Source organism: Filicampus tigris, chromosome 6, assembly GCF_054856515.1.
Source record: "Filicampus tigris isolate MCC_2025a chromosome 6, RoL_Ftig_1.0, whole genome shotgun sequence".
Classification (NCBI taxonomy): Eukaryota; Metazoa; Chordata; class Actinopteri; order Syngnathiformes; family Syngnathidae; genus Filicampus; species Filicampus tigris.
The window spans coordinates 6,744,440-6,761,281 of NC_141222.1; the positions used below are offsets into that span (position 1 = coordinate 6,744,440).

The window sequence follows — 16,842 nt, forward strand, 5'->3', positions numbered from 1 at the left end:
TTTTTTCAGGAATATGCTCTATGCAAGACCACTAGTTGCAACAAGGCATTCTGATAAATATTGCATTTGTGGAATAAGAGTTAATCCACCTGTTTTTAGCCATCATTGGGGGCGGGGCGGCCATTTTGTCACGTCTGTTGACTGAAAATGACATCACAGTTGCTCAGGGCTCAGGTCACGACCAATCACAGCTCACCTTTTTTCTGAAACTGAGCCATGATTGGTCGTTATTTGAGCCCTCAGGGCATTTTCAGTCGACAGAAGTGATAAAATGGCCGACCCTAGATTTTGCTGCTTGACTCATATTCCACAAACACAATATTAATCAGAAAGCCTTGTTTCAACTAGGGGGCCTGCATAGAACACTTTCTTGAAAAAAAATGTTCGGGTTGACTTCCCCCTCAATTAAAAAACACAAAACAAGCATTTGATTCAACTTACATAAACAGCCCCTCAGCCCTTTCAAACACAAACACACCTCCACGGACAGATACACGCACGTCTGCGCTCGCACACGCGCACACACACACAATCATTTACATTGGTGTTGTTCTGACAGATATATTTATTGCTTCTTGAGGGACACTTGTTGCACAAGCGCCGCTTGGTTTTCTGGATTGTGCTTAAAATTGGACTACCAGGATTAGAACTACGAGAGCAGTCCTTTTTACGGATGTCACTTTTACTGCATTCTGGCAATGACTTCAACTAAAAATATTATTACTCGCTGCTTGAGTGTCTAATAAAGGTATTTTGTTTATTAAAATTCTGTTGTGGGTATATTTTAATGTAAATTGTGTCAGATAAATGAATGAGAAACAGTAGGTGGACCACTGAGGTTGTCCCGTGCGGCTCTCGCGCTGCGTGTGTGCCGTACTGTTATAAAATACAGCAAACAGCAACCCGGAAGTCAACTTTTTTATCCATGGGGGAATTATGTCAACAAGCACCACATACGCTAATTATTTTATTGATTTCGACTGTCTGGTATGTACTACTGTAACACATGATTGATTTAGTTGCCAATTGATATGTTCATTTTTTCTATTATGTTATATATTATGGGGATCGCATCTATTATTTTGTATTTGTTATTTTTCTAAAATGCTGCAATATTGTTTTGTGAGTATATATTTATTTATATTGTGCTTGAGTATTTATTCCTTTTTGATTTGGTTTGGTATGGCGCATTTCCTGAGCGAAGAAGAAACAAGAGAGAGAGAGAGAGAGGTGAATTAGACCGAGGCCGTTCACGTCTGAATAAAGACGCGACAAAATACCGTCCTGCCGTGTCGGTTGTCTTTAGCAAGGAAGACGCCAGAAGAAATACATAAAGTCAAACCTATATTGTAACCCGCCATACCACGGGCTCCGAAGATAAGGAAGAACAACTTTTAAGGGTTACTCACCAGCAACGTACTATCACCGGGGCTAGGGGACTCAGCCGTGCAATTAATCCTCATCATCAATATTTTGAAGCCGATGTAACGCCTCCTCTACTCTAAAGCTTTAATATACATGTATAGATCCTGGTGAACAGCATCTTTATCAGTGCAGCCACTGGTTGCTATGGAAACCTTAATCACACAATCAAAAAAATTGATGGCGTCAAAAGGGGGTTGGGTTAACCCCGATAATAACGCCCTAAACTTACACCCCTAGTAAAAATTATAATTAGTAAATAATTGGGGTGAACAAATCCACACACATGCATGGACATACTTGTCAATAGGTCAAAGCTCATACAGTTTGGGGAAAATTGTAAATACTGTAGTTGTACTTGCAAATGCATTTTTCTTTTGCCATCAAAACCCCTTAGTGTTGAGTATGTTGTTATAAAGAAGAAAGCACTGTTAGGAAGTTTGAGATGTCACAAAAGCAAAAATACATTAGCATCAAAGTTTACCTTGAAATTAAACGTTTCACAAAAAGGTAATTTTCTCAGTTTTCTAGTCAGAAAAGGAAAAATTGGTGAATTTTGGCTATGTTCTAAAGCTGATTACTAAAGAACAAAGGTAGAAAGAAACTTGTTTGTAATGAAAGAGTGTCTTATCTTTCTTTTGTTGGGTGTTCCATGACTCAGTGGTAGGGTGGCCGTCTCCCAACCCAGAGGTTGTGGGTTTGATCCCCGGCCATTGTGACCATGTCGAAGTATCCTTGAGCAAGATACTGAACCCCCAGTATCCACTGATGCTGCGTCATCAGTAGGTATATGAGATTGTGAAGCGCTTTGAGTACCAAAAGTAGAAAAGCTCTATACAAGTGACAGCCCATTTACCAGTCCATTTTGTTAGGTTGTTCATATAGCTGTAGAACATAATATTCTGTGGGCCTTGAAAGATCAGTGAAAGTCCTTCAAAACGGCTGGCAAGGTGGAGGTGGATGCTCGGAAAATCATTGGCAGTGAATGAGCTAAGGCTTTTAAATTATTGAAGAGTTACATTTCTTGCAAGCTTGTCGACAAACATGTGGTGTGCAGTCTGTACATCGTTGCATGTGAGTGGGAAGCATATTGAGCAGCTTGAGGTATTGTAGAGATGCAGGTTTATCATTTGGGCCGTGGTGAGCTAGTAGGCTGTTTGCTGCTCTGCAGATCAACTTAACTCAACTTTATTTATAGAACACTTTAAAACCACCGCTGCATACAGAGTGCTGTACATTGAGCAAAATTAGTCATACAACAAAGGCAATTAAAACATTAAATTAATAACAACACTGCACTTAGCCCTATAAGGCCGGGAGTGCATAACTGTGTTTCTATCACTAAAGCCGTGAGCGCTGTTGCGCAATTCTACCCTTAAAGTCGGAGAGCGTTGTCATTTTCTTTTTTTAATCCTTAGCCAATGAAATGTATCAGAATATAGACGTGACGGTGTCGTGACCCTTCGAAGGATGTCGCAGAATTTTTTCGAGCGTAATGGCGGACGCGCAGACGAATGTGGGAGCTCTGAAATAAGTAACGGCAGTGATATAGAGGATGTGCCCGTGGACTTGAACCAGTCCGACGTGATAAATGGTCACGATGTATGTTTGTAGACAATGACAATATTGACATCTTTGTAACGGAATAGAGGATGGTAATTACAACTCAATTTTTATTTAATTAAAAATTGTGCTTCTCTTGCACTGACACTTTATTTTTACATCTTAGATTGAAACAGTAAATAATAATAAATGTCAGGTCTGTGTTTTCTCCCACAAGCTACATGTCTAAGCTCTCAAATTCTTTTGGAATTAAGTTTCTATCTGCAACAGGGACTGAGATATCAATTATTTTGCAGAACTTCAGGTTTAAGAGGGAAATTCTATAGTCGCCCATAGGTTTTGGGGAGATGTTGAGCCAACCGTTTCATGGGTTAACTACTTTTTCCAATTTTTTTTTCTAAATAAAAGGCAGCTTGGAAATCGGTCTAAAATTTGACAGCACATCTTTACCAAACGCCAGATTTCTTGATCAGGGGTTGCACCACTGGATGTTTAAATTGTTGTGGGAAAACACTAGAAGACTGTTGATAATGGCCAAGACCAATTTAGCAATACTTGGGAGAACCTCCTTAAAGAAATTAGGAGGAACAGAGTCATCAGGGGAGCTAGATGGCGTCAGGCAAACGACATCCTCTAAAAACGTCAAAGAAACAGCTTCAAAAGAATTTAATGTAGCCACAAAATCTAGTATAGACAGGCAGGATGATTGGAACCAAGAGCTGAGTTCCTCCGTGTTAGAAGAGGGAATTCAAAGCTCATCAAAGGCATCAGTAACAAAGGCTTGAAACCTGTTTTTATCAAGATGTTGCTTTAATAAAAATGTTAACACTATCACTATCAAATAGGCAAATGAATCTTGATAAATCATGTGATGTTTACATCGATGTTCCCATGTCACACCACTGTAACAGGACTGATCTAATTAACGTAGCGTAGCATGTTATTGGCTGATTGGGAAAAAAACATCAAGTAACGTAAACAGGTGACCTGAGAGATTCATTCGGAATAATTTCCATGAAGTCTCCATGTAAGCACAGATATTGACGCATCTAACAACTTAATGATGGGTCAATTTAAATGTCAATAACTGGCAAACATTAGCATATATATGTACAGTATTACAATGTACCTGCTACTAATCTGAAACTGGGTTGCAAATTGCTTGTCTATACACAACAGGTTAGCACAGCAGTGGGAGCTCAGAGAAGTCTATACTCAATTACTGTACATTCATGTGTTAATTTATTTTCATGAGGTTTTCGAAAACAAAGCTCGCTAGTGAAACTGAAAAAATACAAATTCAAGTTAAAAATAACCCTGTGAGAAATGCATAATAAAGTTAATTAACAAAAAAGTGAATAGAAATACATTTGTAGACAGGTAGACAGGTTAGATGAGTTAATCCCAAAATAACTGGTTAGCATCTGCATTTAAACCAAGGGGTGTCCAAACATTGTAGGACCACAAAGGAGACAAGGGTTGCATTCATGTTTCATTTAACACTAAACCAATTTATCAGTGTAGGTAAAGACATGCGAAGCTATTATATATTTCCCTGTATACTGTACAAGGCCGAACATATTTCATTTCTTTGCAGAGCAGTTTTGCCAATCAATGACTTCATTAGAGGAGCAACTTTCTAACTCTGTGGAGCAACGTTATATTCATTACAAAGAAAAAAGAGAGAGAGATCTACTGTGATGTAATTAAAAGGCTACGTATATTTTGCAGATCTCAAAAGTTAAAATCAAATCATAACTGTATTGTGAAAACAAACACATAACATTACTGGCATTATAAATATTCAATATCATCACCTTCCTAAAATGATGGCTTACGTTTTTCAGAAAATGTGGAAAAACAGACCCAAATAATAATGATATTATTTTTATTAATAATTTCATTTCAGGGGTAGAATTGAATGATCTATTGAACTAAGAATTTAGCTGATCTTAGCAGAGGTGGCCAATATCCTGTGAGGCGTTAAAAACATTTTTTGTCAAAATTTGACTTGCACCATTATTTTAAGACAGTGACCATACATTACATCAGTGGTTTCTAACCTTTTGTGGCTCGTGTACCGCCGAACCTTTGTCATACCCCTTCACTTATACATTTTGATGATTCTCTGAAAATTTGACCTAACACAACTGATTATTAAATGGAAAATCATTTTAATTTGTTTCCTTAATTTGAACATTTAATTTTTAATCATTGTCTGCTTTATAACTCAGATAAAAATAAGTCACATGTTGACTTGAAAATAACAAAATATAAATAAAATGTTATGAATCCAAATAATGAATAAACCTGCCTTTGTTATGTTATAACGTTTGTAACAGTTACCACAAAAACAAACAAACCCTGAAGCGCCTGTGAATAAGTCCCCTTTAAATGGGCTGTTCTGCCTTCTGGCGAGTTTTGGTTCATTTGTTCTGTCTCTTGTTTTGAAAACCATGCTTTTATTTTGCCGCACGCAATGTAAAGCAGGATGTGTAGGGGGATCGTGTGATTTATGCATGAAGAAGTTAAGCAGTTGAGACAAGAAAAAGGAAAAGTGATCCCTTCGGATCCATGCGTGCAGTTTTCACTGTTCCAAACGTTGATGTCAAGATTTTATATTAAAAGCTCCAAACAACTATGAGTGCATCTTGCATCATCTTAACCAGAGTTGAGCACACTGTCTAGCTCAGACTAGAGACTAGTAGGCAGGAAATTAAACTTGAAATATCAGGAACAAATATACTACCACTATAAATTTGTACTTTCTTTTCATCACTCATGTGGGCTTTAATGAGCCACTTGAGCTGACTTGCGGCTGTTGTGATTTTGGCGTGACTGTGCCACAGGTCTGGTGAATAAATTATTAAATGTTTCCACCATGTACCCCTGCTTGGGAAACAATGCTGTCGAGGACATCCACAAAGAGTAAAACATATTTGTGATCGAAGACAGTAGAAGCTGATAAAAATCCTTCAGGGTTTAGTGTGTTGCAGAAAAATGTCGTATAAACCTGATGCATTATTATCATTATGCTACTTAAAGCGGAAGTCAACCCAAACATATTTTTTCAAGAATATGTTCTATGCAAGCCCACTAGTTGAAACAAGGCATTCTGATAAATATTGCGTTTGTGGAATAAGAGTTAATCTACCCGTTTACGGCTCACTTGTTTTCTGAAGCTGAGCCATGATTGGTCGTTACCTGATGTCAGTCGACAGAAGTGACAAAATGGCTGCCCCCAGAGATGGCAAAAAAGGGGTGGATTTTGCTGTTTAATGTTTGTAAAGTGCTTTGTTACAGCTCCAGTTGTTATGAAATGCGCTATATGAATAAAATTGTCTTGTATATTGTATTGTATTGGTTTATTCAAAAGAACTTGAGCAAATTTTTTGAGACAGTAATGCTTTGCAATTCCTAGGTTTCACCTACTTGCACTAGTGCACTGAAAGTATTTGTTTATATGTAGCAGTAGCATTACAAGTCGGTGCTAATTGATGTGTTCATATGAATAGAAATGTTTTACGACTTCCTCTGGTAGTGGAATAAATGACAGCTGTCCCCCTTAAATGCAGTGAAAGTCACAGAACATCTATAAAGCATTTTCACTTTTTCCTTGAGTGATTGCTCTTCACAACTACTCATGCAGGGAGTGTGTAATGTGCTGGGGTCATGGAAGATGAAGCGACTTTTTAATCATTCAAGAGATGATCCAAGCGGGGGGACCCCCACCTCGCCCACACACTGGATAGACGATCAGCATACAATCAGCACATACAGCCATTTTTCAGCCTTATGTAGAAATGTGGCACTGATGCATTCACATTTCGGAATTTGGATACTCCATATGAGTAGATGTAGATGTCGGTATGCAATGGAGAGCTGCAGGAAAACTGAAGCATAAATTGCTGTGAAGGACTTGCTGCACAGCAACAGTCCTCTGATGTCCACCGCAGAGTGCTCTATTATAGAGCCACCTGGTTTATTTTAAATATCTCATCACTTGCTGTGTGCACTTAGCCTACATGTCCACTGCATTAGCTGTGAGGCGTTTCTCAAACTGAAACTAAACCGAATGCACTCACTTCTCAGACACACTGGACTGCCTGACCTTTTGTGTGGCTTGTTTAGAGTGGGTTGGTTGTTATGGTTGTAATCATTTCCACAAAATATTTACAATAGTGTGAGTGTGAATAGTTGTCTTATTGTGCTATGTGATTGACTAGTGGCCATTCCAGGGTGAATCCCGCCTATCAAGTCACCTGGAATCGGCTCCAGTTGCGCGCAACTCCCGTGAAGACATTTGGGATTAGAAATGGATGATAACTGGGTTTACAGTATATTCCTGTACCTATTTCTATTGAATACATTGGCTTGATTTTATTTGCTTTGTAGAAGCTTTGTTTTACTGGGTTAGTGATCATGTGTGGCGTTACATGTATTCACTCCTTCCCTGTTGAATTATTCTCATTAGTTAGTGTCGATTAAAAGAAAAGCATTCCAAGCTATTCTATTGGCCTCTGATATTCACAGTAGAGGAGGAAGAAAAGAAAGTTGCCATGGTGATTTTCATGGTAATTTGTGAGATTACAATATGCTAATGTGATAATTACGCTGGATACTCTGCATTAATCAGTTTCTGCTGCCAATGCTGTCATATTTACCTTGAGGATTATTGTGGCACACACTTTCTTTGTTGCTTTGTTTGTGATGTCTTTGGGAACAGTCAAGTCAACAGTTTCCTCATTAAAGAGTGAGAGGGGGAAAAAAAAAAGAGCCATGCTACAGCACGATTGCCACACATACACTATAGGCCAAAGGCTTGAACACACCTTCTCATTCAATGTGTTTTCTTAATTTTCATGACGATTTACATTGTAGATTCCCACTGAAGGCATCAAAACTATGAATGAACATGTGGGGCTATGTACTTAACAAAAAAGGTGAACCAAGAGGAGTTAAAAAAAAAATACAACTGGTTCCTGAGCCAAATTTTGATGCTTAATTTTCCCATCACTAGTGTGTTGTATAATTTTCTAGAGAATAACTGAAAATATATCTTGATATATCGTTATTGTGATATAAAATGGCGTATATCGTGATGGATTTTTTTTCCATACATTGTAAAAAAATAAAAATACATCATTCAACATAAAAGTATTTGTTGAGAATACGCCATGATGCGCTAAGCTCTTCACACATACCAATGTATGTTGAATCAAATGAAGCAACAAAGTTATACATTGTACATAACTTATAAATACAAATTGTTACAAGATAACAGTATGAGTTCTTGCCACTGAACATGTGTTGTGCTGACTGGTGTTACTTCTTCATATTAATGACAGTGTGTATTTTTTGTTCACACACCCGACTAAGTTGAAATGCTTTTTGACTAACAATCTTCTCTTAGGAGAACATTTTGGCCTCTGACGACACAGTAACTTACCGTATTTTCCGGACTATACGTCGCTCCGGAGTACAAGTCGCACCAGCCATAAAATGCGTAATAAAGAAGGAAAAAACATATATGTCACACTGGAGTATAAGTCGCATTTTTGGAGGAAATTAATTGTGCTCATAGTACACATCGTTTCCACCGAGCTAGGATGGTAACATTTAGCTAACATTCAAATTTCACACATATAGCATACAAGAAAGTTACGGTAAGATAACTTTAAATCCACCAAAACGGTTGTAGATCTATTTAATAAGTCTTTTATTTATCCCCGACCATGTAGAATGTTTCCAATTCTCCAAAAGTATTTATGTATTCGGTCGTAATTATCTCTTTGTTCTCTTCCCCGCTCTCAGATCAGTAGTGTGGCTGATGCAAGACACCGGCCAGTGTCTTAAAGCAACAGTACACTATTTTGTATAGATGTATTGATAGACAGTCAAATTGTCTTTATCATACTATTTTAAATATTTATCAAAATGTTGTATTTTAACCGTTTAAATTATTCATGCATTTTAATAGCTTTTAGGATTTATCTTTGTTTCTTTATGTGGGTTACAATAACATGTGAAATGTTATACACAACTCTGCCCGTTGTAAAGTCAATATGCAATGCAGGTTATATGGAGCCTTAGAACGCCCTCCTGTTGTTGTTTGGTGTATTGTTTGCTGACCATGAAAAGGAAAGGGACACAATGTAATGTTAATAATTTCACACACAAGTCGCTCCAGAGTATAAATCGCACCCCCGACCAAACTATGAAAAAAAACTGCGACTTATAGTCCGGAAAACACGGTATGTTGGATCTATCCATCCATTATCTTCACTGCTTATCCTCACAAAGGTCGCGGACGTGCTGTAGCCTAGCCCAGCTGTCTTCGGGTAGTAGGCGGGGGACACCCTGAACTGGTTGCCAGCCAATCGCAGGGCACACAGACAAACAAACATCCACACTCACACCTAGGGGCAATTTAGAGTGTCCAATCAATTTACCATGCATGTTTTTGGAATGTGGGAGGAAACCGGAGTACCCAGAGAAAACCCACGCGGGCACGGGGAGAACATGCAAACTCCACACAGAGAGGCCGGGGCCAGAATCGAACCCACGACCTCTGAACTGTGAGGCGGACGTGCTAACGGGCCGGTCGACCACCCTTACGTTGGAATTTTTTTTTTCAACTTATGCCCTTCCGTTAAGTAAAATGAGAAGTTTGTCACTAGAACACAAAATTCGACTTTTTCTATTTGCACGGTTTACAGCTATATGTTAGGAGAACATACGTGTTTATGGCGAAAGATAAACTTAACTATTTAAATTAAAACAAAGTGTACTTTTTATTCCAGTTGCCAGTACTTCTGCATGTACAAACAGGATATATGCAATTTCACAATAGATCACATTTTTATTTAAAACAAAAATCTTTCAAATACAAATTGTTCAACTTGTTAACATTGGAAAAATACACAATATTGAAAACTGCAAAAATACAAAATTAAAACAAAATACTAGATGAAAATACACAGTAGCATACAAATACCCCACATCCTAACATAGTACATAACATAAATGAGATTATAAATATAATATCAAATGGTTACAATAACATAATGGATGAAATATTTTTCAGTGTATCGACCAGCACTAATGTCAGTAGTTGGATTATCTCTCCCTAAATCATAAACAAGTGACTTTTTAAACATAATATACTGTATTGTATGCCAATCGGGTGGTCCGTCCTGCTTCCCTAATTGGTTTTCTGAGGTAGTCTCTGTGATAATCAAAATCTTTAGGCCCAGAAAGGGCCAAAAATACCCAATTTAATTCACACATGATATGTTACATATCAGAACAGAACAGAAACAGAAACATATTCTTGGTGTGTCTTTGTAGGTGGCCGCCATCAATCCTAGCCATCCGCTCGCCCAGATGCCGCTGCCACCTTCCATGAAGAATTGTATCCAACTGGCTGCCTGCGAGGCCAGCGAGTTGCTGCCAATGAACCCTGACCTCCCCGCTGACCTTTTCACTTCCTGCCTCACCACACCGATAAAGATTGCCTTGCGGTGGTAAAGATTTTAAACATTTGTTTGATGAATCCATGAAAAAAAAACAAAGGGTATGACTTTGGGCCTTTCCATTGAGAATGAGCTTCAATCAAGGATTAAAAACAGACCCACAGAATGAAATTAATAATATCGATATTGACTTTGTATGACAAAAAATATTTATATTCATAAACCAAGCTCAAGCATAGTACCACAAAGAGGATGGTCCCTGCATGAGTGTGTTCAGGAAAAAAAAAAAGTAAGACCTGATGTTCAGGGAAATCTGTTCATTTGGGCTGCTTGTCTAATACAGCCACCTGATGCGAATGCATAATAATGAAAAATTCAAATATTAATCTTTGCTGCAGCACACTGGTTGCATCAGCCAAGCAGCATGTTTGTGTGCGCATCAATATGAGGTGCTTGTACATTCAGCCCCTGGTGATTGCATCACCTCAGCAATCACTTGGAGAATACAGTATTAGATGAGAAGTTTAAATCCAGCCGCACACAGAGTGGCTGCTAAACTAGACGGAACTGGCCCACTGCAAATAATTGAATGTGAAACAATATTTTGAAGTACCATTTATGTTATTTCATTGATGTGTATATATATATATATATATATATATATATATATATATATATATATATATATTCATGTATATATATATATATTCATGTATATATATATATATTCATGTATATATGTGTATGTATATGTATATATATGTATATATATGCTATATTTACACTTGTTTTTGCTGACATTGTTTGAGATGAACTCAATGTTCTTTCCCTCTCTCTCGCTCTCTCGTTCTCTCGCTCTCTCTCGCTCTTTCTCGCTCTCTCGCTCTCTCGCTCTCTCGTTCTCTCGTTCTCTCTCTCTCTCTCTCTCTCTCTCTCTCTCTCTCGCTCTCTCGCTCTCTCGCTCTCTCGTTCTCTCGTTCTCTCGTTCTCTCTCTCTCTCTCTCTCTCTCTCTCTCGCTCGCTCTCTCTCGTTCTCTCGTTCTCTCCTCTCTCTCTCTCTCTCTCTCTCTCTCTCTCTCTCTCTCTCTCTCTCTCTCTCTCTCTCTCTCTCTCTCTCTCTCTCTCTCTCATATACACACTGTATATGCATTGAGTACTCCACCGAGAATGCAATGGTTTCCTAGCTGTTGAAGAACAAGTATGAATTAGACAAATCTATCTATATTTTAAGAATACAAGATATTGTCAATTGAAATGCAACTTATATTTACATAGGCTCCCTGAGTGTCGTATTTTTGATGCTGCACTTGAAATGCTCTCATTTATATCAATATTGTTGGGAGTCTTGCTGACGCCATAAATCATTATTTTTCACACAAGCAAATGTGCACGCATACACACGCACTCACGCTTATGTACATTTTAATTCCAGGCGTCAGATGGGTGATTTAACAGTTTCCGTTAAAAATTCAATCCATGCTTTTAACTCTCCCTGACGCATGTACTGTAACTGAGAGTGACAAGCTACCTTCAAGATGTGCCCTACAGCTGCCATAATGTTTCGTTCCTGCCATAAATGTTGAGGAGTTTAGTCAGTCTTCCACTGCTCTAAATCCACATATAGCTGTGACCTTCAGCATAATGAACCCTCAACGTTATGCCATTAATATTGATATTACTCACCATCATTCTATTTCACAGAACAAGCTTCCCAATTATATTGACTCAACTGTTCCTCGAAGCTCCCGAGCTCTATAAGTGGATGTTGTGGCTTGGAAGGAACTGTGCCTGTTGAGTCAGGAAAATAAGATTTGCTTTATTTAGTTACAATGGACACTGAACTCAGTATTACACGATCAAATTCAAGGACCGCACGGTGGCCGACTGGTTAGCACGTCCGCCTCACATTGCAGAGGTCGTGGGATCAATTTTGATCTTCCTGTGTGGAGTTTGCATGTTCTCCCCGTGCTTGAGTGCGTTTTCTCCAGGTACTCCGGTTTTCTCCCACATTACAAAAACAGGTTAATGGAACACTCTAAATTGTCCCTAGGTGTGATTGTGAGTGTGATCGGTTATTTGTCTGTGTGTGCCCCGCAAATGGCTGGCAACCAGTTCGGGGTGTGCCCTGCCTGATGCCCGAAGACGGCTGGGATAGTCACCAGCATGCCTGCGACCCTCATGAGGATAATGGATGGATGGATGTTCAAAATTCACCAAATCCTCTTAATAACCAACATACATTTAAATTCACCACTGTAAGTTTTTATGGTGAATAGTCATCTAATGTATTATCTATAGGTGTCAATATTAATCGACCACTAATCGATTATCAAATTAATCGACAGATATTTTAATAGTCGAGTAATCGTTTTGAGCCATTGTTGAACTTAAAATTGTCCAAATATAGTACTCTGATTCAACCCTCTGAACAGTCATAATTTTCCAATTTCTGTAGTCCTTCATGAAAGCAAACTGATTGTGTTTAATCAAAATAAGACATTTGCAGACATCAGGTTTTACTAATAAACAGTAATCAAGGGTTTTGTAATGCACTTCAATGCAAAATAAAATTGTATTGTATTTGATTAATTGACAGAATGATCGAATCTAGAAATATTCAATAGTAACATCCCTAGTATTATCATTGTATCACTGATCTAATGTATCAACACTGTGTCAGGGAAATTTCAGTCAAACACTAGTGGTACTTATTTTAAATTCTGGATGAAATTTGTGACTGCCATTGGAGAGAATAACAATTCGGCTGAGTAGACTCCTTGTGCTCGAAAATTCAGTATTCCATTTGTAGACTGCTTCTTCCTCTCCGCCAGTTTTACACACACAGCACCGTTAGCTCATTTTGTTGAATTTTGCTCATCTGCTCTGAGTTTTCTTCTACTTAAATTTACATAGCCTTAGTAAATAAGGATGGTGTGTATATATATATATATGTATATATGTACATATATGTATATATGTACATATATGTATATATGTACATATATGTATATATGTACATATATGTATATATGTATATATATATATATATGTATATATATATATATATATGTATATATGTACATATATGTATATATGTACATATATGTATGTATATATGTACATATATGTATGTATATATGTACATATATGTATATATATATGTACATATATGTATATATGTATGTATATATGTATATATGTATGTATATATATATATGTATATATGTATGTATATATATATATGTATGTATATATATGTATGTATATGTATATGTATATATATATGTATGTATATATGTATATATATATTTATATATGTATATATATGTATATATATCTCAATATATATGTATATACATATAGAGGTATATATAGAGAGATATATATATCTATCTCTCTATAGAGAGAGAGAGAGAGAGAGAGAGAGAGAGAGAGAGAGAGAGAGAGAGAGAGAGAGAGAGAGAGAGAGGAGAGAGAGAGAGAGAGAGAGAGAGAGAGAGAGAGAGAGAGAGAGAGAGAGAGAGAGAGAGAGAGAGAGAGAGAGAGAGAGAGAGAGAGAGAGAGAGACTAAGGTGGAGTTTGTGAGTGGGTGAAAGGATGCACTGATGTGTTTGCATACCCTGGTTTTCAAATTTTAATGAGAAGCAGCAAGGGATGGATGATGTGGTACAGAGAAATGAGGAACAGGCAGGCTGTGTGCACCCTCCATGCTTACATTCCATTGCTCAGGTGAGCAGCACGCCATTACCAATAGATATCCATCTTCAATGATTTTCCCACTGCTTTGATCGACTGAATTTGACCCAGGAGGCAAAGAACAGCACAAATCAAAAAATGTTGGGCAGATAGTTTAATTTGTAGTCATGTTATCTAATTGACAAGAATCACAGTGTCCGTCTCATAATCTTTGAAATCTGCTTTGACAAGTGTTTTGCTTACTATTTAATAAAGTTGTTTATTCTAATTATCTTTAGACATACAACATAACAATTAAAAAATGTTTAGTAATTCCATAAGCATAAATGCAGCATACTGCAAGCGTTGCTTTGCTTTTGTCAATGTCATTTTCTAGTAAATGAAGTATGAGAATTAAAGCTGTTCTCATATCAGTTTAAATGAAATAGCCATCAATTATTGATGACATTTTTTCCCCTCATGTTTTAAATATTTCTGACTTATGCAAAGGCAATGTACTGTATGCTTTGTTAATGCTGGTCTTTCAATGTTACTGTTAAAATATGATGGTGTGGAATGCCCCTACCTTTGTCTGCTGTAAACAATATGTTTACTATAAAGTGAGGAAACACAGATGCAATTTTGATATAGACTCGAGGCTGAAGCTAAGAGGCTGGACTCACATTTTACTCCTTGAAATCTCCCCGCTCCTCTGATTGACCCACACGCCTCTTTATGTACTACAAACATGGCTTCAGCGCTACGCTTTGGTTTTACAGAGGAACATTGTAGCAGTTATACATGGCACACACTTCACCACCTTCACACCTTTTGGTGTGGTTCTCTGATGAGCACCAGAGATTGTTGTTTGGTGCTCATTTTTTCCCCAACCCACAGACCTCATGAATGAGCTTAAAGACTTACATCATTCTAACAATTATTTTGAAAAAAAAAAAAAAAAAAAAGAATAGTGCGAATGTCAACTGCACTGAAAAAAATGGTTGAATTTAGTCAAATTTATTTTGTCAAGTGGTTACACAAAATAAAATCATCCGTACCCATTTTTTTAAAGTAGATGTACAGTCTGCTTTAAAAATCTATGTGGATTCAGATAATTTCATTTCGTGCAACCACTTGATGAAATTTAACTGAGTAAATGACACACAGCATTTTTTCAGTGTGTGGTCCTCATGTTAGCAGCAATCTTGTTTCCTCTCTGAGAGGAATTTGGTAATGATTTGGGATCTTAAGGTTGGCTTATAGAAATATGGACACTGTAGACTGTTTTTTGTTAATATTAATTCAATAGCGATTTATCGTTAATGTGTTGATTTTATGTAACCTTTCTTCAATTTTCAGTTTTCATTTACCTGGGCTACACATTGACAACGTATTAAAACAATACAATTTACTGTTATATTGAAAAAACACATTGAAGATAAGCGGTTTAGATAATGGATGGATGGATGAATTTGCTCACCTCTGACTTTCCCTGTGATCAGCTAGCATACTTTTGCAGAAGCACGTATTTGGACGGACCGTCAAAGCCAAGGCACAGCGAGACAGACATAAACGTCCCACCGGTGGCCCTCCAGCGCCACGTTTTGCCGCCGTCTCACCACGTGAATGTTGCCGTTTGCGGGAAGCCAGCCTAGTCAAAGCAGCCGCCAAAACATTTTTTGATAGGCTACCGTGCAATGCGCCGCGTGGGTTAGCTTCAATCAATGCCTTACATGGCTTTTATTTTGAAGTTGACCCTCGGAAGCAATCGTGGCAGCTGACTTGACTTTGAATAGAGCCTGGCCGGACTGCAATCAAGCTTGCTGACCGAGCTGCAATATGTGCGGCGATAGACTTGAATTGGAACGCAATTTAATTGCCAATCCTCATGGATACCGGCGCAGTTTACTGTAGCTACAAAGGACACGTGCACTATCTGTGTGCTAGTTGAATGAGTTCAAGAGATTTTATAAAGCTTTCTGAGCTTTCCCTCAGAAGACCTCATTGTGCCCACACACACACAGACACACCACAGATTTACACTCCAACATTTAGTTTTGCTTTCTTGAACATTGGCATTGCAGTCACTACAAAACATGTACCTTCTGTTGTATTTCTTCTGCAGATCGTTAAGGTAGTCAACTCGTTGGGCCTGAATTAATTGCACCTTCTGCTGGTTTTTGCAAGTGCTTCAAATCAAATGATGCCTACAATGCTTCAAATTTTTCTTAAACACAAATATTATGTTCTTATCAATCAAAGATTAACTGTCAGTTGTTCCCTCAGGAGTGTCAGTCAAATTTTGTACTCACAGCTCCCTCAATAATGTGTGTACATGGGTTGTTTTTAAATTTGCACATTCAATCTTGTAACATTCAGCAGCTTTTGTACGTACTCCCAGACACCCATCTAATGTTTCTTTTATCTGATGGTTCGATTGAAAAGTTATTAAAGGCAAAATCAGCCTGTACAATCTTGTTAACAGTTGCCTCCAAAATTAAGATGCAAGCAAAGAGACTGATGTTCATTTTGGGAGACTCAAGTAATAAAGAAGGGCAAGAATTTTAGAGATCCTCATCATGTGCTGTTTAAGGCGTTTTTAATGATGCCTTCTGGCACCTCAGAGGAAAGCTAACCAATACTAGTCCAAATCATGAGTTGCAGATCTTTTAATATTAGCCCTATTTTATGGTCAGAAGTAAATGTC

At 37.7% G+C, this 16,842-nt stretch overlaps 1 protein-coding gene across 6 annotated transcripts in view; it reads left to right on the forward strand.

Moving 5' to 3' along the window:
- The window catches only part of rptor (regulatory associated protein of MTOR, complex 1), a 167,114-nt gene that overhangs the window by 52,002 nt on the left and 98,270 nt on the right, over positions 1–16,842 (forward strand). For all 6 annotated transcript variants that reach the window (XM_086033595.1, XM_086033597.1, XM_086033596.1 and 3 more), the window contains exon 7: positions 10,336–10,511. In XM_086033595.1, coding sequence (XP_085889721.1) covers positions 10,336–10,511 — 176 coding nt within the window. The remainder of the gene's footprint in view (positions 1–10,335; positions 10,512–16,842) is intronic.